Here is a 22,824-nt window from a genome sequence, read left to right as displayed (position 1 = left end):
TAGGCTGTGTTTGTTTTTGGTCTTCCAGTCAACTTATCTCAAATTAAAATAAATGAGAATTAAAAAAAAAAAAAAATGAAGTCCCAATGTGGAATTTTTGTCATTAACTCAAACTGTTGTCACTCTTATAATGTAGAATTTAATCCCTGGAGTTTCCCAAGAGACACCAGATGACGTGACCCTAGTGTAGTTCCAGGCGTTGTCCCTGCTTACAGCGCCCTCCTCTGGAGAAAAGTCTCACTGAAGGTGGAGGAGAAGAGTTCATGTTTTTCTCCAGTCTGGTGAGGGCAGTCAACCTAATTTAATCCTGTAAGAACTTCTGTAAACAGCAGATGACCACAAACACTGAAGGGTGAAAAACAGACACTGAAAGGACAGAAACTCAAACACAGTATCTGGACTTCAACCTCTGAACAGAAAAGAGCCACACAAGAGGATGAGAACGCCGACATTTAAAACAACCACGTGAGTTGTTAATTATAAATGTGTGTAAAATGAAAAAAGAACATGAAGAAGTTGGGGTGACAGTGTAACACAGAGGAACATGATTTATTTTTTTTTGTGACCAATTGAAGCCAAATATCTTCCAACCAAATCTACTGTAGATAAATATTTTAGAAAGAACAAAGGAAAAGAGCTGTGCAAAAGACTAAATATCTCCTCAGCAGAAATAGATCAGTCTTAATGTCTCCGTAAACTTCAATCATCCAAATAAGTAGTATAGACAACGATGGAAACAGTACCGCTGGTAGATTTATCAAATCGTTCTGAATTACAAGTGAAAGAACAGTTGCTCAGAAGTAAAAGTGTGACGTGTTTTTTTCTCAGAAACTGCAGGTAATGAGCCACTTTTCAACAGTTAGTTGCTTCATCACATTGCTCAAAGCACATAAACCAAAATCAATAGATTATGGGGAAAAAAAGTAGATAGAAATCTGAAATATTGTCAAATAAGTGAATCACTTTGGTTGTAAAATACAATTGTGGCTGTATTTAGTTATGATTTTAGAAGCACTTTAAATAATATGGTGAAAATGTAAAACAGAAGAAGTTACATGCTTACTCATAAAAGTGCCATAAAATTGTGCTTAATAAAAATATATATACATATAAAACATATAAAATAATATATGTACGATGTTTCATCCACCCTGCTGAAATACTTCAGGTTTGTGTGTCTGGTTGTTCCTCACTGCTCCTCCTTTTCCTCAGCGACAGTGAGAGCTGCACCTTCCTCTTCCTCAGATTAATCCCTGGCTGACCTCATCACACCTGAAGACAGGAAGTGTTGGCTTTCAGGAAAACTGGGTCAAGGAGCAAATCACACGCACACACACACGAGAAACAAAGCTTGATACCTTTGATCAAATATGTTCTAGTAATCCTTTTGCAATGTTTATTGTCTTGGCGACTTTCTTTTTGTCTCCCACCACCTGAATGAAGAAGTGCGACCAATGAGATCAGAGCTGAGAAAGACACCAGAAACTCCCACTTCCCAGTTAGATACGTTCACAAAAAGCGAGAAACAGTCAAACATTCAGCCCCACAGAAATCTGCAGATAAGTGGCTGACAATATTTTCTTCACCCCACATAGAGCTACACTCGGTAGAGCGCAGACTGCGTCAACGCCACATTTCTTAGCGGAACCGAGTTAGCATTGCTTGCATGATAGCCATTAGCTCATATCAATGCTAACTAGTCTGTCAGTTAGCTACATCATTGTGTGAAACACTGAAGGAGGAGCGTCTCCAAGGCAACAGACACTGATCTCCTTTGATCTCCTTCATGAGGTGCCTATCCCATCCGTTTTGTATGGAACATTTTTAACAGTTTTGGGGGATTCATTCGGAAGCGGTTAGCTGGTAACGTCCCAAAATATAGTAGATTGGTCCTTGGATGATGACAAATCATCCCTGAAAATTTCATGCGATTTGGGTGAGTAGGTTTTGCGAAAAGTTGGTAAAATACATACATACATACATACATACATACATACATACATACATACATACATACATACATACATACATACATACATACATACATACATACATACAAACCAATAAATAAATATATACAAGCAGACAAAAAGATGATAGTGATGCCTCTAAAGTCAGTGTTGTTTATGCACGTTACTTCTACTCAGGATAGTAATGCTGCTGTAAGGGAGGTAGGTAGGTAGGTTGGTAGGTAGGTAGGGAGGGAGGGAGGGAGGGAGGGAGGGAGGGAGGGCGGGAGGTACATCGGTAGGTAGGGAGGTAGGTAGGTAGGTAGGTAGGGATGGAGGGAGGGAGAGGAGGGAGGGAGGCAGGGAGGTACATCGGTAGGTAGGGAGGTAGGTACAGTAGATAGGGAGGGGGGGAAGGAGGTAGGTAGGTACAGTAGGTAGGTACAGTAGGTAGGTAGGGAGGTAGGTAGGTAGGTACAGTCGGTAGGTAGGGAGGGAGGGACATTGGTAGGTAGGTGGGTAGGTAGGCAGGTAGGTAGGTACAGTCGGCAGGTAGGCACAGTAGGTAGGTAGGGAGGGAAGGAGGTAGGTACAGTAGGTAGGTAGGTAGGTAGGTAGGTAGGTAGGTAGGTAGGTAGGGAGGTAGGTAGGGAGGTAGGTAGGTACAGTCGGTAGGTAGGGAGGGGGGTACATTGGTAGGTAGGTGGGTAGGTAGGCAGGTAGGTAGGTACAGTCGGCAGGTAGGCACAGTAGGTAGGTAGGGAGGGAAGGAGGTAGGTACAGTAGGTAGGTAGGTAGGTAGGTAGGCAGGCAGGTAGATAGGTAGGTACAGTAGGGAGGTGGGTGGGTCGGTATGTAGGTAGGAAGGTAGGTAGGTAGGTAGGTAGGTAGGTAGGTAGGTAGGTAGGTAGGTAGGTAGGTAGGTAGGTAGGTAGGTAGGTAGGTAGGTAGGTGTGTGAGTAGGTACAGTAGGTAGGTAGGTAGGTAGGTAGGTAGGTAGGTGTGTGGGTAGGTACAGTAGGTAGGTAGGTAGGTAGGTAGATAGGTAGGTAGGTGTGTGGGTAGGTACAGTAGGTGGGTAGGTAGGTGTGTGTGTGTGGGTAGGTAGGGCGGTAGGTAGGTAGGTAGGTAGGTAGGTAGGTAGGTAGGTAGGTAGGTAGGTAGGTCGGTATGTAGGTAGGTAGGTAGGTAGGTAGATGTGTAGGTAGGTAGGTAGGTAGGTAGGTAGGTAGGTGGGTAGGTACAGTAGGTAGGTAGGTAGGTTGGTAGGTAGGTAGATGTGTGGGTAGGTACAGTTGGTAGGTAGGTAGGTAGGTAGGTGTGTGTGTGTGTGTGTGGGTAGGTACAGTAGGTAGGTCGGTAGGTAGGTAGGTAGGTAGGTAGGTAGGTAGGTAGGTAGGTAGGTAGGTAGGTAGGTAGGTCGGTGTGTGTGTGTGTGTGTGGGTAGGTACAGTAGGTAGGTACAGTAGGTAGGTAGGTAGGTAGGTAGGTAGGTAGGTAGGTAGGTAGGTAGGTAGGTAGGTGTGTGTGTGGGTAGGTACAGTAGGTGGGTAGGTAGGTAGTTAGGTAGGTAGGTACAGTAGGTAGGTAGGTACAGTAGGTGGGTAAGTAGGTTTTGGCTTTAGTGTTTTGTTCATTTAAAAGGATTTTATTCGTCATTAAAAGGAAACAATTCCCAACAAACTTTGCAGGAATTCTGGACGTTTTAAAAATGTATTATTTAGAATGTTTACATAGAAAATAGTGTTTCTTTCCACTGCAGGCTACAGGTAGGTAGGTGGGTAGGTAGGCAGGTAGGTAGGTACAGTCGGCAGGTAGGCACAGTAGGTAGGTAGGGAGGGAAGGAGGTAGGTACAGTAGGTAGGTACAGTCGGCAGGTAGGCACAGTAGGTAGGTAGGGAGGGAAGGAGGTAGGTACAGTAGGTAGGTAGGTAGGTAGGTAGGTAGGTAGGTAGGTAGGCAGGCAGGTAGATAGGTAGGTACAGTAGGGAGGTGGGTGGGTCGGTATGTAGGTAGGTAGGCAGGCAGGTAGATAGGTAGGTACAGTAGGGAGGTGGGTGGGTCGGTATGTAGGTAGGTAGGTAGGTAGGTAGGTAGGTAGGTAGGTAGGTGTGTGAGTAGGTACAGTAGGTAGGTAGGTAGGTAGGTAGGTAGGTAGGTAGGTAGGTAGGTAGGTAGGTAGGTAGGTAGGTGTGTGGGTAGGTACAGTAGGTGGGTAGGTAGGTGTGTGTGTGTGGGTAGGTAGGTAGGTAGGTAGGTAGGTCGGTATGTAGGTAGGTAGGTAGGTAGGTAGGTAGGTAGGTAGGTAGGTAGGTAGGTGGGTAGGTACAGTAGGTAGGTAGGCAGGTTGGTAGGTAGGTAGATGTGTGGGTAGGTACAGTTGGTAGGTAGGTAGGTAGGTAGGTGTGTGTGTGTGTGTGTGTGTGTGTGTGTGTGTGTGTGTGTGGGTAGGTACAGTAGGTGGGTAGGTAGGTAGGTCGGTAGGTGGGTAGGTAGGTAGGTAGGTAGGTAGGTAGGTAGGTAGGTAGGTAGGTAGGTAGGTAGGTAGGTGTGTGTGTGTGGGTAGGTACAGTAGGTAGGTAGGTAGGTAGGTAGGTAGGTAGGTAGGTAGGTAGGTAGGTGTGTGTGTGGGTAGGTACAGTAGGTGGGTAGGTAGGTAGTTAGGTAGGTAGGTACAGTAGGTAGGTAGGTACAGTAGGTGGGTAAGTAGGTTTTGGCTTTAGTGTTTTGTTCATTTAAAAGGATTTTATTCGTCATTAAAAGGAAACAATTCCCAACAAACTTTGCAGGAATTCTGGACGTTTTAAAAATGTATTATTTAGAATGTTTACATAGAAAATAGTGTTTCTTTCCACTGCAGGCTGTTTGAAGGTCGGGTTTGCTTCTTCTGAATCCAGTTTAAAGAAGAGAAAAAACCTTTGCTTTGCACGCAGCGGCCCTGCAGTGCGCAGGCCGTGCTGAGCTCACCCATCTATCCACTTTCTTCAAAGAGGATTACTGCTCCTTCTGCCTGGCTTAGTTACCTCATTAGGGTGAGGGTAAGCAGAGGTCTGCCGTCTGCAGAGGCCATCTGGCTGCTGGCTGGACCGTGGAGAGCTCGCACTCACACCGCTCACACCGCTGTCGATGGAGACCACGCTGGAGCTGGATGTTCTCATATACCCAGATGAGCTGAGGGTGGCCACCCCAGAGCAATTCAGGGAGTGGGAGCTGGAGACAGCGAGCCAGGTGTCCATCCCCACCGTCCGGCTCTTCGTGGCCCTCTACCCCTACAACCCTGCCGCCATGTCCCCCAACCCCGAGACGGCAGCAGAGGAGCTGCCCTTCGTCCCGGGCCAGATCATCAAGGTGATCAGTGTGGAGCCTCTGACGTGTTTCACTCGTGTTTCCTGTGTGTTTCCTGTGTGAATGTGCTGCAAAGCTTCTTCTGAAATAACCGTGATCGAGCTTCCTGTTTGTGCTAAATCCAGGTCAGCTCAGAATGTGTGAAGATACGGGGTTTTTTTTTTTTCTGTTTCCTGCCTGAGTTTCAGCTGATTGATGTGGATTACTGCCGGTTTGACTGAATCTGCCTGCTGCCTCAACATAGGCAGACCTCAGGGCAGGCTGGACCCCCTGAAACTAGTGAAAACAGATAATCCACCCCCACTGCACGACGCTACCTTGGTAGAGGTGGGAAGTAATTAAATGTACTTTAATGTTTTACTTGAGTTGTTTTTTTCACGTATCAGTATTTAGTTCTCCTCCTTGCCATTGTTTTAACCTGAACGAGTTACAGTGACAGGATCACAGGAGTTTTTCACACCAATGCTGCGAAATGTGAATTTCTTATTTACCAACTGATCAACTTCAATAATCTGTTAAAGGTTTTCGTTTATAGGATAACCTGGATGATCATTTAGAAAACCGTCTAAGTTTAAAACATTTAAAAGGTAGTTTAAGCTCACTATTTTTAAAATTAAATCCACTGTGTTTTCTTAAAGGACCGTTTAAAATAGTTTTTTGTTTTTTTGAAGAAAAGCAAGTCTCCTCTGAGGCTGACATCAATCATAATGAATTCAGTTTTGAGAATGAATTGTTTCTGTTTTGCTGCTTTACTGGTAGAAGCTTTACCTGTATTGTGTCCAGGGTTTAGCAAAATAAGTTTCACTTCAGTCTAAACTCTTCATAAAATCTAAGAAAGATGTTTTCACACAGACAAAATAAGTTGACAGAATTTATTTGTTTGTTTGTTTGTTTAGATTTCATCTTCTGATTTGTTGCATGATGTATTTGGTCGACTGAATAAACTACTACTAAACTGTACTAATAATAATACTGCAATGCCAAAGCTTCTGTGTGTGTGTGTGTGTGTGTGTGTGTGTGTGTGTGTGTGTGTGTGTGTGTGTGTGTGTGTGTGTGTGTGTGTGTGTGTGTGTGTGTGTGTGTGTGTTTCTCCAGGCATGTACAGGCAGAGTTACCCAGTGTGAATCTGAGTGTTTCTGGTTCTGTGTGTTTGGACTGTGAAGCTCTGGCACTTAGTGTTTAATCACATTGGACGGACTCCAGAAGCACGAAACTGGATCAAGACGTGTTGACTGGATCCTTTTTTCCATCAGTTTTAAAGGGATGCGTATCAAGAAAGCTTTCTCTGTTGCTTGAATACATTACAGAATCTGGAAGCCTTTTATTTGTGTGCTTCACAAGTTGGCGACGAGCTTGTTCGTTCTCCTAACATGAGGTCTGATCCTCTATCACAACATTTTTCATACCTTGGTCATGTGCTCTGCTCGGTACAGACCACAGTCGTTTTTCTGTTGCTTGTATTTTGTGTACTGCTCTCTATTTATATATATATATATATTTTATTTTATTTTTTTTAAATAATAACTAAACTGATTGGAAAAATAATAAAAAAAAAACTTTAAGACTGATTAAATCATTGACTTTCTTCAACTGGTGGAGCCATTAACTAAAATAATCAATGTGTGTGTGTGTGTGTGTGTGTGTGTGTGTGTGTGTGTGTGTGTGTGTGTGTGTGTGTGTGTGTGTGTGTGTGTGTGTGTGTGTGTGTGTTGCCAGGTTTGTGGAGACACAGACGCTGATGGTTTTTACCACGGTGAGTCCGGCGGTCTCTACGGTTATGTGCCGAGCAACATGGTGGCTGAAGTCCCAGTGGATGACGAGTACCTGAAGCACCTGCTCATGCAGCAGGGATTCCTCCCCGTCGACCCCTCAGGTAGAAAACCTGCTCCTGTACGACACTGAGCTGTGGCCATAACACACACAACAAGCAGCAGGGCATTCATTCCTTTACCACATTCCTCGTAGTGTATTGCAGTGTTTCTGCGTGGACCAACCCTGATGTCTCTTTTACACATCATGATGAAAAGCAAAATAAAAACATTAATAGGCTAAATATATCAATATTATATAATATAATATAATATAATATAACGTAATGTAATGTAATATAATGTAATATAATATAACGTATTGTAATATAATGTAATATAATATAATATAACGTAATGTAATATAATATAATATAATGTAATGTAATGTAATGTAATATAATATAACGTAATGTAATATAATATAATATAATGTAATGTAATGTAATGTAATATAATATAACGTAATGTAATATAATATAATATAATGTAATGTAATGTAATGTAATATAATATAACGTAATGTAATATAATATAATATAATGTAATGTAATGTAATGTAATATAATATAACGTAATGTAATATAATATAATATAATGTAATATAATATAATATAATTTAATATAATATAATATAATATAATATAATATAATATAATATAATATAATATAATTTGCACCAACTCAAGGAAAAGATTTGATCTATTTTTGAAACTATTCATTATTTCATATCGTGTAAAGTTTTGCTCAGACAAGTGATTTCATGGTTTATTCTTCATGTTAAATGGATTAATCAGGTAAACCGACGAGAAGGAAAAGACGTTTCGTCAGCCTGAAGGAAAAACAGACTCATTTCAGTGTTTATCAGTTTGCAGTTATTAGCTGGAAAGAAACAGGAAGACATGCAGACGTTACCAAACAAGGGAACTCGACTCCTTTTAGTAAAACGTATGAGCGGAGAGATCCTCTCCAACAGAAGCTGCTTCCACTTAAAAGACATATCAGGACTTTATGATGAACAAGAACTTGCTCAATGATTCCGGTGTTGAACTGGCCTCTGTGCTCCCTCAGGTGTGGCGCTGACGCCGGATGTCAGCGAAGTGGCCAGCGTCTCTGAGGACGAGGTGGTCCGTCGGATGGTGGCCATGTTTGACTACGATCCATGGGAGAGTTCGCCCAACATGGACAGTGAAGTATGTGTTCAAACTCGTACCAGCCATGTTCTTTACTGTTGTTTTTTTTAATTCTGCAGAATGAAAGTGATCTTCTCTCCCTCACAGGTGGAACTCGGCTTTCGAGCGGGAGAGATCATTTACGTGCTCGGTCACATGGATCAGGATGGATTTTACTACGTGAGCGTCGTCTCTGCTTTCACAATACGCCGAGAGAAACTCGGTTCATCCACACTCATCTGCTCTCTCTCTCTCTCTCTCTCTCTCTCTCTCTCTCTCTCTCTCTCTCTCTCTCTCTCTCAGGGCGATCTTCATGGTCGGCGAGGTTTGGTGCCGTCAAACTTCCTGCAGCTCTTACCGTGGGATTAGCAGAACGCCTCGTGCTGTTAAGTTAGAAAATGCCAAGTCTGAGACCCAGCAACAAGTTTTTCTTCTAACATTCAAATATTCATTAACTAACAGGGTTTTAAGTATATATTTTTTATTTTTATATGAAAGCGCAGCTCCACATCTGCTTCGGCTAAATATAATGAAGGCCACAGTTTGATTAACATTTGACTGCTTTATTGAAATGTTTTTTGAGAAAATACAAATATCACAGAAAAATACAAAAAAACACAAATCAAAAACATGGAATTTCTTCTTTTTTATGTCCTTTGGTTAAAGTTATATCCTTTTTATTGTAACAAAAGTCAAGTTTACAAACAGAAATATGTCTGATGGTGATGAATAGAATACTTTAGCCTTAACAATACACTTTTAGTGTTTGTGTTTTACACATGAGAATGTATCACTGAAAGAAATCAATGTATGCCTTACACCCCGTGTACATATTGTCTATAACTGGCTCATTTCATAGCAACTTTTTATTTTCAGTTTTGCAGCAGAGTTTATGTAATAAAATGTAAAAGAAAAAAATACAACAAAACCTGTTAATAAACTGTCTTGAATTCATACCTGCCTTCCTTTACAGTTCATTCTTTGTATTTAAATACATCGTCACACAATTAGAAATCATTTCCAGTTTTACTAATGATAATAATTAGACACACAAACAGTCGTCAAAACTCTCACATGGTCCGACTTGTTTCTTCTTTCACTTTCCTCTGCAGCCAACAGTACACTCATCCATAAAGTAGGAAACACTACACTGTGCAATGAAGTTTAGTAGTGCTTTCTACTTTATGGGTGACAACACTGTACATCAGTCGCCTCTCGGTTCTCCGAAGATGCAGGCAAATACAGACTCTCAAGTTAAACCAAACTCAAGAGCCAACATCGTTTCAAAGATGAGAAATTAATAAAACACCCAACAAATGTGACAAAGATGTTCAATCAAATTGTGTTGACATAAAGTTTAAAACAACAACAACTCAGGATCACAAACAAAAGCAGCAATTGTGAAGATTTGAAAAGAAAAAGTGTCTCACCCGCCTCAGGACGCCAGAGAGAGAGAGAAAACCCAGAAGTGAGCCTGATCTTTATAATAACCCTGCCTGAGCCACGTGGTTCACACAGGAAGGGCTGACACACACACACACACACACACACACACACACACACACACACACACACACACACACACACACACACACACACACACACACACACACACACGTGCGCGCATGCAAATGTGCATTGACTCTGACACGCACGCTTGTCAAAAGAAAAAATTTTTTTAAATCTGTCTCAGTCGTTTCTTCTCAGGAAATGTTTGTTGGATGTAATAATTATTTGTGATCTGCAGGACTGGGCCTTCAAATGAGATCTGATGTTTTTGAGTCATAAGGACATTGACAGTTTGTTAGACGACCTGCTGACATGTGTCAAGGTGTGTGCAGAGGGACTCAAACACAGACGCTAAAGTTTCCATCAAAAACAGGTTTAATCAAAGAGTCCAGGGAACACAAGGGGGAAACAGACTAGAGGAGCCGGCGGCCAGAGAGGGAGAGAGAGGTGTACATACACTGGGAAAGGGAGGCACAGGTGGAACTCAAAGATGGGCGCACACAGAGGAGAAGGCCATTGGTTAATTGGAAACATAAGGCGAGCCACACAGGGTCAGACTCAGAGACCTGACAACATGTCGGAACTTTTGAACAATTACATTATTTTACCTCCATAAAGTTGATCTTTTTGACCAAATCATTATGGCAACAAATCAGCCCACCATGATGGGTTCCCTTCATTTCTTCACTCGGGTTCTCATGTTGGTGTGCAGTGCCATCGGACTGGCAAAAGAAACAGACCAAAAAATTAAAACAACATTTTGGGGGGGGAAATCGAATTTTAAAAAAACCCAGAAGAAAGTAATATATTTAAAATATATACATCTGACTATAAATATGTCTCTATATTTCTATGTTTACATATATACATTTAAATATACACAGTTGCATACATACACATCCTCCCACATTTATTGCAGAAATGAAAAAGTACCAGCCGTATTGCACGGAGTTATATTCCCCAGAGAAACAGGAAAAATGTAGCAGCAGTTATATTTCACAGTGAACCGTGAACAAACATTCTATTCTTCAATATAACATTGACCCTGAAGCTTTGCTGTGTCTTGACCTTGATCTGAATGGCCGCTGTGCTCGATGGGGGTTTGAGACGTTACTTGTTCTGGTGGTACCGAGAACTATACCCCCCCCCTGAGGTTTGTCTACAAGCTCTATCATGTCTGTCATCTTTTCATCATAAACATGCCACTGACCACTTGTTGTACTGAGACTCGATTTTTAGGAGTTTTGAAACTGAGATGATCTTTTAAAAAAGGTGTTTAACTGCTTCCGGTGTCATTTGAATCAATAATTCTTGATGTGAGCTCTGCAAAGACTAAATTTTCTGATCACATCAACTGATTCTTAATAGTAAAGCAAAAGGTTCAGTTGTTTCTAATCAGTAAACGTTGCTCTGTATACTCAGCTCTGTTTGCTTAAGGTTTGTTCACTCCTGAATCTCATCAGTTCTTTTTGGAGTCATTTGCTCAAGGTTTCATTATTTGTTTCAGTGTTAAATGTCACAAAGTTAAGTGCATTTTGTTTGTCTGCACTTGTGATTCAGCCCAGATGGTATTTTATAGCAAGTTAATGGAGAAAACAATACAATTTCAATAAGATCACATACGTCTTGACACTGTATTTGCACATATGCAACAGTGTTCATGCTTTTCGGGGACATCGCGTTGACTTCCAATGTAGAGCAAAGAGACTGGAAACAGTCATGACTTCTACCTTTGTTAACCCTTTATGAGGTATAGATAAGATAGAATACCTCATAGTCTAATTTTAGGATATTGAAATACTTTAAAGTGTAAATAAAAGCCGTCATGTGCCATTTGTGAACGATGAAATATGTTAATATTGACCAAAATTACATTTATTCCATCATTTATAGTGTCAAATGTGTCTAAACTGGATAGAATTTGAAGTGGAGTTCAATAAGATTAACTATTGTTCCTACTGTCCCACTGTAAAATGCGTTATTTACAAAATGAGCAAAAACACACCCACTAACACGCTCACAGTGTTGAAGCCTACACCCATGCAGTCTTTGCAGGAAACACAGAAAGCTCCTTTTAAGGACATACAGTTGTCAGGTAGCAGCTTCAAGCAGAAAGATACTGATCTCAATAGTAAATGACCAAGCATTATTTACCTCAGCATTAAAAAATAGTAAAATTTCTACATTTCTATCAGACGTGTTAAATGAAGGAGATCAAACTTGTTAATGTTGAAAGTTTGGTGCTTCTTCCTCAAATATGTGACATATTACAGCTGTGTGAGAATCAAATCTGCAGGAAGTGCTTCATATCTTGTTTCTGAGAAGTCATTCATGCTGACTGGGTTCTGAAGAGGTGTCGTTTGGGGGGGTGGGGGTGGGGGGGGCTCTTCTCCATCCCTGCAGAAACAGTGTGCAATACGCTTGCAGCAACAGAAACTTTGCAAGCCGACACAGACAGGCCCGTGTCCTTCGTTGTCACGGCAGCGCAAAACCTTAGCGTCACCTCAAGTGCAATAAGAGGAAGTGGGGGGATGGGCGGCATGCACACGCCGAGCTGAGAAAGTCGACTGACTAAAAGTTTGATCTTCTGCAGGGGATCAGACACTAAAAGATCCAAACTTAGAAAAAATGAAGACAAACCAGCATGACTGTGCATCGTCCAGATTACCTCCGGACTGTGGCCCTGCAGGCCGGCGCTTGCATCAGACTCCTATTTCTGTGCAGCGCTGGATTATATCCAGAGTGATCTCCTCCAGGACTTAGTGATATAGATAGCATAGCGATGCCAGAAACAAACGCAGCATCTAATGACACAGGCAGGTATTATCCTCCCAGCTCACTGATCCGATGATTGAATTATGTTTTACCCTTGATGACTGATCCCAGGTTCAGACTGTGGTTGTGTTTCCGTTGTGTTTCCAGTCGGAACTTGTCATTCTGATCTTTTAAAAGATCGAGCCTGGATGTGCAAGGTGCTTTCATTCTCTTTAACTTCGAGGCGTCACACTACGTCTCGGTTGTATGCATGCTTTCCAGTCTTGAATGAAGAGATTAAAGATTTTTAAGATTATTAAAATATATATTGACGCACTTAGTGAATGACTGTCTGCTCAACTTTGCACCAGACTGCACTGGAGTGGACATAAACGGACATGAAACTGACAGAAATCCAGCCGTAGTGCTTATTGCTTCAAGGGAAACGTTTGATTTAAGAACAAGCTATAGATCAGTAAAGAAACTCGCTCAGAGGTTTTGATAGAAACTCTTTGTCAGTGGCGACTTGAGAGTCACTTAATCCTGAGAAAGGCTGCAGAGTGTTCATCAGGCCGCTCATCCGCCTCTTATGTCATATAGTGAAGCTCAACCTTTGTCTTTGAGTGATGAAGATTACTAGTGATACATATACTGAACTTTGATTATAATACAACCACATTTTGGTTTGGACGCAAAATCACCTTGTTTAGCTTTTTGAAAAAATAAACACCAGCCGGTAAAATTAGACATCAAGAATTTCCTGTTGGGTTCATGAACATTTCATAGATCCTCTAATTATATTTATCATATATTTGAAAGAAAACTCAACGTATTTATTTCTGGTTTCACTAAGCAAACAAATCCCCTTGTGTCCCCATCTTGATCCTCTTCATTATCAATTAATCCACTAGAGGGCGCTATCGTTCACATTTTTGGGTCATCCAAAGCCACGTCTCCACATCTGTTGGTTCCATATGGTCCGTTCGTTCAGACTGGATGGGAACATTCACAATAGCTCGCTGGTCATTTCTCAAATTACAACAATTCAGTATAAAATATCCTCGTGTTCTACACCTTTCAGGTGAAAGGAGAAACATACCCCTGATATACCAGTGTACCAGGTATTTATGTGCATGTGAGAAATTACTACCTCAGTAATAACAGCCGGGGTTCTCATGTGTCTTGGTGCCAGTGGCAGCGTACCTGATGAATTACAGGTCAAACTGAGAAACGTGTGACTTAAATCATCACAACATCTGGAGATTTGCATATATTCTAAATGCATACGTTACATCTACTGGTCTTTAACGGTGGTACTACATGAGTATAGCGTGCAGGTAGCGGGAGCTGGACGGCAGCACTGGTGAGTAACGTGGTACTAACCAGAGAAGTGACCTGCAGAGTAAAACACTCGCCTTCCGTTGGCGGGCTGTGCAGGCCTGAAGGTTTGCACCATTCACTTCCTGTTAGAAAAGCCAAGCTGACGGAAAGTAGAGATCTGTGACAACGAGGCAACGACAATAAGCAGATTAAAATCTTCTCTGCATGAAAACCAAAAAGCAGCAACAACACAAACACGGGCTTCTCCCACTATTTACCCAAAGCGTCTCTAATCTAGTGTTTATATCAACAATGGACCAACAGACCAATGCAGGTATTTTAAACGTGATGGAGCCGTGGTTTAAAATGAGCTTGAAACTAAAAAAGATGACATTTGAAATATTTTTCAAATATTCATTCATTCAATCAATAATCAAGATCAACAAATAATACTGGAGCTTCTGTGGATCAGCAGAGATCAATTTAGTGGAGCAGTAGAACTTCAAGTTCTTTAAAAAAAAAATTTTTAAAACCCTCCTTGCTGTATCAGCATCTCTACCTTTTCTACTCGTGCGCATGAGAAGAGCTGATGATCCTGCAGCGCCCACTGTTGGACAGTCGATAAACTGCATGCCTCATCTACATTAAATTAAATGTCAAAAGAATAAATACAATTAGTTTCTCCATCATTGCAAATTAACAAAAGAATAACAATGCATAAAGTGTTCCTTTGAATTTTAGTTTGATGAATTCATCTCCTCTCTGAAACACACCTTCTTTTTTGGCCTTTTTCCAGTGTCAGGTATGTGATTTTCATTTATTTGTCTAGACTTTCTAGTCTTTACCAACTATAATTGTTTTTCATTTGTCTGAGTCTTCATGTTTCCCGTGGGCTCACCACCCGCAGGAAAGGTTCTTAATGCAATGCGGTCTGGGTGACGGTGCTCAGACTGCTACACCCGCGACCCGGAAACGGATAAGCTGAAGAAAATGGATGTATGGCTGAGTCTTCATGTTTCACTCCTTCCTCCCACTAGAGGTCTCCAGTGTCCACTTCATCCAGTTACATCAAGCTTACCTGTTCCCACACTGCCTCCCTCTGACCTGATAAACTGCAGCAGTCACCAACCTGTTCACACTGGACCAGTGACGTCAGGGGAGGCAGGTCTTTATCGAGGCACCGGTCAGAGAGTGTACATCCAGTCATCATACTAAAAGCAGGAAAAATTGGCAACTATGAGGATTTTAATCTAAAAACGACAGATTCTTAAGACAATTTGTTCAGCACATCTCCGAATCTGCAGCTTCTGTGGGTTCTTCCTCGTCACCAGTTGTTAACTATCAAAGGTGGTCCGATGCAGAGGCGTGTGGTGAGGTTCATGGCTGGTGAGGCACTGACTCCTCTGGAGTCACATTTACAATGTAAGAAGTGAAAAGAGCCTCTTATTTCACTATCATCCAACAGCATCAACTGGTATTGCTTCATATCACATCAGCATTCCTCTTTCAATTACATTTAGACCAACACAAACATAAACACAGGAACATATTACAGAAAGTTTCTTTAATAGTAATGGATAGAGCACCCTTCTTGTGTATAATCAATTCATATTTACTCTAAACAGATTAAAGTATAGAGGTGTGTGCAGCACAAATTTAATTTTGACCTTCAGTAAAAAATTCTGTTATTTTTCAAACATTAAATTCTGGTACTTTAATCAATTTTGATAAAGGTTGTCTATCAAAATGATAAGAAGAAAAATATTTTAGGTCAAAATTTTAGTTATCACATACTTGAATTGTTTTCTACTTACTCCCAACTTATTTAAAAAAAATAAAAACTTAAAACCCTTTTGGCCTTACCTTTACTTATAGATGAAGTCCATATTCCGATCCTTCTCCACAAAAAGCTCCATGACTTGGTTGGAAAAGTTTTTCTTATTTTCTCTGTTTCAGTGTCAAAGTACAATCGTCCATAGTGAGTCGGATCAGGCAGAGCCCAACAAAACGCTGTTCTACACCTCCTGGCTTTAGCTTGGCGCAGACTTTCAATTGCCTCTGTTGAAGTCAGCAATGCAGCTAGAAAGCACCTGTCAGTTCATGTACGCCCCCTTGAGGTGAGGCAGAGTACCTGAGTGCCTCACCTGAGGACTTTTCTCTGCACGTTATTCTTACGATCAGCAGGAACGATTGTCTCACACACACATTAAAGACATTACACTGTAGAGAGTCATGCTGTAAAACAAATATTTCTGGAGGGTTCATATTGGCGATATGCTGAGGAACAGAAACGGGCTTGTGTCATGTGACCCAGCTTGTATTGGATCGCCCAGTCAGATATGAGGCACTGCCTCACTGCCTCACCCAGGATTTCTGCCCTGGATTTCATTGCCAAATACTCAAATTTGGTGATTTGTACTTATTGAAATGTCAAAAATGTGTACAGTCATACTGAAAATGCATCTTTAACACAAATCAGTGGAAAATATTTAGATTTATTTGATGTACTTTTTTTCGTTTTATCATGATGGCAGGTGAGGCACTGCACCTGCATTCATATCCCGCTGTCAAAAAGTAAGTAAGCAACTTTTACTCTGAGTACATTTTATATGAGCTTCTTTTTACTTTTACTTGAGTACATTTTTCAGACTGGTAATTTTACTTGTACTTGAGTAAAATTGTTTTAATTGTACTTTTACGTGAGCAGAATATTTTAGTACTCTTTTTTTCCAAGAGATGCCAGTGTGGAAAACCAAGAGGGCGGTGTTGCGGGCGCCGCCATATTTATTTCTCGGTCGCCGCCATCTTGAAATGGTGCTATGCGGAAGCATGGACGGAAATGACGCAAAATGATGCGCCGGAAGTGACGTATGTAGAAGCCCACCCACAGGATGTGACGAAATGGACTGAACGTGAAGGAAGGTACGTACACGCATAGACATATACACTAGACCAGGGGTGTCAAACGTACGGCCCGCGGGCCGGAACCGGCCCGCAGGTGGGTTCAGTCCGGCCCACGGGATAAATATGCATTATTAAAGAAGAATAAACTTCATTTTCTTTAAAATTTGCAGTTCCTATATTGTCCGCTAGGGGCGCTGTGTTTGAGTCAGTTCTATCGCTTTACCTGCTTTTTCTGTTGACTCTGGCACCCTCTTCAGTGAAATGTCTTTGTCAAAAAAGAGAAAAGTGGACACAGAGTGTCGGATTTTTCAAGAAACATGGACCTCTTCCTATATGTTCACGGAGGTGAATGGTAAACCCGTGTGCCTGGTGTGCATGCAGCAAGTTTCGGTGCATAAGGAATACAATATTCGGCGCCACTATGAATCTCAGCATGGTGAAAAATACAACAGCTTGCACGGAGAACTGAGAAAACAGAAGGTAAATGAAATGCTGGTGGGTCTGAGGAAACAGCAATCTGTTTTCACCCGGAGCCGAGAGGTCAGTGATGCTGTGGTGAAAGCCAGCTACGTAATTGCTAGCCATATAGCATTAGCGTCAAAGCCGTACTGTGACGGGGAGTTCGTCAAAAACTGTATGCTGAAGGCTGCCGAAATTGTGTGTCCTGAAAAGCGACAAGCTTTTGCCAATATTAGCTTGACGAGAAATACCGTGGCAGACAGGATTTCGGAACTATGGGCAGATTTGGACCGCCAACTGAAACGCAAAGGGGAGTCATTTCTGGCATCTTCTATTGCAATTGATGAGAGTACTGATATTACGGACGTCGCTCAACTGGCCATATTCATTCGTGGAGTTGACGAGACTTTGACTGTCACAGAAGAGTTTGTCGAGTTGGTGCCTATGACCGACACCACAACAGCTGAGGACATTTTCCGCTCTGTTGTTGGAGCGCTGGACAGAGTCGGGGCGGACTGGTCCCGCGCCGTAAGCCTGGCTACTGATGGTGCGCCGTCAATGATCGGGAAAAAGGCAGGTGTTGTGACAAAGTTCAGAGAGAAAGTACAAGCCGCAAATGGAGGAGGTGATTTTTGGACATTTCATTGCATTTTGCATCAGGAGGCATTATGTTGCAAGTCGCTAAAAATGGATCACGTCATGGAGGTGGTTGTCCGAACTGTTAATTTCATCCGAGCCAGAGGTCTCAATCATCGTCAGTTTGACAGCTTTCTCAGTGACTGTAACATTACCCATGGTCTGCCATACCACACTGAAGGAAGAGGGTGGAGCAGAGGTGCTGAAGGAAGAGGGTGGAGCAGAGGTGCTGAAGGAAGAGGGTGGAGCAGAGGTGCTGAAGCGCTTCTTTGATCTACGTGGGGAAATCGGACAATTCATGGAGAAAAAAGGAAAACCTGTTAAGGAATTACAGTGCCCACTTTGGCTGCAGGACCTTGCATTTATGGTTGATATTACAGAGCACTTGAATAATCTGAACAAAATGTTGCAAGGACGCAAAAGAATTGTACCACAGTATTATGACAGCATACTTGCATTCAAGTTAAAGCTCACGTTATGGGAGACGCAGATGGCAAGCGGTGACCCTGCTCATGTCCCCTGTCTCAGAGATGTGTGCGCCGCAAGCGTTAATCCTGACGTGACACAGTACAAAGACAAGATTTCAGGGTTGCTGAGGGAGTTTGAGAAGCGATTTCAGGTCTTTTGCGAACTTGAGACAGAATTTGCAGTTTTTCGCTCACCATTCACAGTCAGAGCTTCTGATTGGCCCGTTGACATGCAACTTGAAATCATTGATTTGCAGTGTGATGTAGAATTGAAGGACAAATTTGCTTCTGTGGGCTTGGACACATTTTACAAGTATCTCCTACCAGGCTATCCTAAATTGACGGCACTGGCTGCAAAAATGTTGTCCATGTTTGGGACTACCTACCTTTGTGAGCAGGTCTTCTCAGTAATGAACATTAATAAAACAAAGCTTCGCTCAAAGCTCACACATAAGCACTTAAATGAGATTCTGAAACTGGCTGCTTCTCAGGACATGATGCCTGATATTGATGCACTTGTGCAGGCTAAAAGATGCCAAGTTTCAGGGGCAAATACTGAGCAAGACTAAATCCTATGGAATGCTGCTTTCAGCATTGCACTATAAAAATAAACAGCTTTGAATATTTGCTGTTGTAATTGCTGTGAAAGTCAGTGCTAGTCAGTAACAGATTTACAACAGAAGAGTTTTGTTGAGTAAAATATTATTTCCTATGCATGCCATATATGTTATGTATGTGAGTTTTTTTTTACATGTATACATTTTATGCATTAACAAGGAAGGGGACAAATTTACTTTATCAAATGTCTATTTAAAACAGCTGCCACTTAAGATTTCAAGTGTGTAGAGTCAGTTCATGTGTTCAGAATTGCTTCCCAGATGTGGAAAATGGATTTTAAATCATTTCTAAATTTGTATGTGTTTGATGTATTTTAACATGCAGGACAGTGGGTTTAAGTTCCACAAAACTGTGAATAAATGTTTTGCAACATTGTACAATCACTGATCAGTTTTTATGCATAATGCACTTGAATAAATGTTAAAGTGAGTAAAAGTGTTGTTGAAATTGCACATACTTTTCTTAAAAACTCTTAGGTTGTTCATAATATATTTAGTAAAAGGGACAGTTCATTTCATATAAAGATTTTTATAATTTACTTCTTCTTCTTTGCACTAATACAAAGAAAAAAAGTGGATTTATTGTTAGTTCTATGTAATTTTGGAATGAGTTTACTGGTCTGGCCCCCTTGAGATCCGATTAAGTTGTATGCGGCCCCAAGACCAAAATGAGTTTGACACCCCTGCTTTAGAACCTCCTTTAGCCTAGGAACCACTGATGCTTCCTCTAGAACCTCCTTTAGCCAAGGAAACACTGATGCTTCCTTTAGAACCTCCTTTAGCCTAGGAAACACTGATGCTTCCTCTAGAACCTCCTTTAGCCTAGGAACCACTGATGCTTCCTCTAGAACCTCCTTTAGCCTAGGAAACACTGATGCTTCCTTTAGAACCTCCTTTAGCCTAGGAACCACTGATGCTTCCTCTAGAACCTCCTTTGGCCTAGGAAACACTGATGCTTCCTCTAGAACCTCCTTTATCCTAGGAAACACTGATGCTTCCTCTAGAACCTCCTTTAGCCAAGAAACACTGATGCTTCCTCTAGAACCTCCTTTAGCCTAGGAAACACTGATGCTTCCTCTAGAACTGTCACGTTTCGCAGGTGTATACTGCTGGGTTTGTTTTTGTTTGTGTGTATGTGGGCGTGTGTGCGTAGGTGGAGCGGACGGAGGAGGATGCTCACCTGAAACAGATGATTGAGGCCAGTATTTAGGAACCGGGTTTCCAGGCTCTCATCGCCAGATCGTCACGTTTACCCCCGCGGTACTTTGACTCGGCCCCTCGAGCCTTTTTTGTATGACCGTTTGTTTTTTGTTTACTACGGTTCTTGGAGTGATCTGTTGTCTACTCTCCTGTGCAGTCCCGGTGTGTTCCGCTCTGTCCTGCTCGGGAGATCGCTGCCCGGCGACGTCAACCTCCACATCCACGCCACTTTCCGAGGATTGCCCGCCCGCTGGAGAGATTACCTAAATAAACTCGTTTTTCTAAAACTTAACTTCCTCGTCCTGTCGGCGCCTGAATCCTCCACACACCTTACATGACAAGAACCTCCTTTAGCCTAGGAAACACTGATGCTTCCTTTAGAACCTCCTTTAGCCTAGGAACCACTGATGCTTCCTCTAGAACCTCCTTTAACCTAGGAAACACTGATGCTTCCTTTAGAACCTCCTTTAGCCTAGGAAACACCGATGCTTCCTCTAGAACCTCCTTTAGCCTAGGAAACACTGATGCTTACTTTAGAACCTCCTTTAGCCTAGGAGCCACTGATGCTTCCTCTAGAACCTCCTTTAGCCTAGGAAACACTGATTCTTCCTTTTGAACCTCCTTTAGCCTAGGAACCACTGATGCGTCCACTAGAACCTCCTTTAGCCTAGGAAACATTGATTCTTCCTTTAGAACCTCCTTTAGCCTAGGAAACACTGATTCTTCCTTTTGAACCTCCTTTAGCCTAGGAAACACTGATTCTTCCTTTAGAACCTCCTTTAGCCTAGGAACCACTGAGGCTTCCTCTAGAACCTCCTTTAGCCTAGGAACCACTGATGCTTGCTTCAGAACCTCCTTTTGCCGAGGAACCACTGATACTTCCTCTGGAACCTCCTTGGCGAGAGAACATGAGTAGAGAACATGAGGAGAGCTTCCTGTCTAGATGTGGTTCTGCTCTCTGAGGCCTGCAGGTTGTTCTTCAGGAGCAGGTAGCTGGACAGTGAGTCTCACTCGCACATCACTTCCTGCCAGGTCCCTCTGGGTGTCCTCACTGTCACCTGGTCGTCTCCATCATAATCCCTGGACTTTCCTCCTTCCTGGACCTTCCCCCTCCTCCCTGGACCTTCCTCCTCCTCCTCCTCCTCCCTGGACCTTCCTCCTTCTCCTCCCTGGACCCTCCTCCTCCATCCCTGGACCTTCCTCCTCCTCCCTGGACCTTCCTCCTTCTCCCTGGACCTTCCTCCTTCTCCCTGGACCTTCCTCCTCCTCCCTGGACCTTCCTCCTACACCTCCATGATGTCACCTGCTGCCACACAGACAGGCAGCAACCAGAGGACGTCTCTCCAGGCTCTCAGAAAGATGGAGCACCAGCAGGTTTGACCTGGTGTCTGTTAGGTTTCAACCTGCCTGTCAGTTAGAATTCACATGGAAAACATTTGATATATTTTGATGTAATCATGAATCAGCATTTATTGTTTCCTTAGTGTTCATGATTGTGATTATTGAGATAAAGCAGGTACTCAGCTGGTACCAGTGCTTGCTGGTACATGGATGATCTGCGCAGGACAAGAGCATCCTGCACAGATCCCCAGTTGTCAATGTACACATCAATAAACCTCATATATTACAGACTGGTTTTTAACCACAGGTAGATGCAGGGAAGATTCTACCTTGCTGACATGTTTCAGCTTCATCTGTCGTCTTCCTCAGAGCTTCATCTGGTGTGTGATGACATGCCGGTCTTTATCAGGTGACCGGCCAGATGAGGCTCTGAGGAAGACTACAGATGCTCCTGAAACATGTCAGCAAGGTAGAATCTTCCCTGCATCTACCTGTGGTTAAAAACCAGTCTGTAATATATGGGGCTTATTGATGTGTGGCGGCTCTGCAGGAGGAAGAATTAGAACGTGACACCACCAACGGCCCCAGCAGGAGGAAGAATTAGAATGTGACACCACTAACGGCCCCAGCAGGAGGAAGAATTAGAACGTGGCACCATTGCTGCCGCCCACCAGAGCGGTGTGTTTACAGGGCGGCCATCTTAGTCCGGTGGCAGTCCTGCAGTGCATTACTTCTATAGAAGAATGATGTGCTTACACTATTAAAGTTGTCATGAATCACACAATTCTCAAGCAATTTTCACAAGTTTGTTTATTACGAGAAAGAGATATTCTGCTAGGTATATCGCTGGAAATTTCTTCCTCGATATGCTATGGTATCTGTTTCGCTGAAGAAATTCAGAATTTGACTGTACCCATTTCACAGGAATTAGAAAGACTGTCAATCAACTTATATTTCTACTTATAGATTGAGGAGTACCTCTTTCCATCTTCGATGTTCATTCACCCCTGCCTCCACCACCACCGGTCCAAGATGGCGGCGCTGTTGACATGTAGCTCCCCAGTAGATGAAGCGACTACTCTTCATTATGTTTATGGTTTAATCTCCCAGAAGAGGGTCGACTTCCTGGTTTTCCGGCAAATCAAACTTCTTTGTGGACAACCAATAGGAAGCCTTCATGTACATGCTGGCCACACCTCCTCATTAGCATGTAATGTTGTCATTGTAGTAGTCGTTGGTGCTACTAGTGGCACAAGTAGCAGTAGTGGTAGTAGTGCTACTAGTGGTAGTAGTAGTAGTACTGCTACTAGTAACACTAGTGGCACGAGTCGCAGTAGTGGTGC

At 42.4% G+C, this 22,824-nt stretch overlaps 1 protein-coding gene across 1 annotated transcript; it reads left to right on the top strand.

The window, feature by feature from the left end:
- The first annotated feature begins 4,586 nt into the window (after positions 1–4,586).
- Positions 4,587–9,227, top strand: LOC308107575 (RIMS-binding protein 2). Its single transcript, XM_080459977.1, has 5 exons — positions 4,587–5,297; positions 7,011–7,167; positions 8,174–8,295; positions 8,383–8,454; positions 8,578–9,227. Exons 1-5 carry the CDS (start codon positions 5,076–5,078, stop codon positions 8,641–8,643), a joined length of 639 nt encoding a protein of 212 aa, XP_080316103.1. The 5' UTR covers positions 4,587–5,075; the 3' UTR covers positions 8,644–9,227.
- Positions 9,228–22,824: the final 13,597 nt, after the last annotated feature.

Source organism: Lipophrys pholis (genome assembly GCF_963383615.2).
Source record: "Lipophrys pholis genome assembly, chromosome: 3".
Classification (NCBI taxonomy): Eukaryota; Metazoa; Chordata; class Actinopteri; order Blenniiformes; family Blenniidae; genus Lipophrys; species Lipophrys pholis.
The sequence above is the reverse complement of the archived record's forward strand: the minus strand, read 5'-3'. Positions and strand labels throughout refer to the sequence as shown.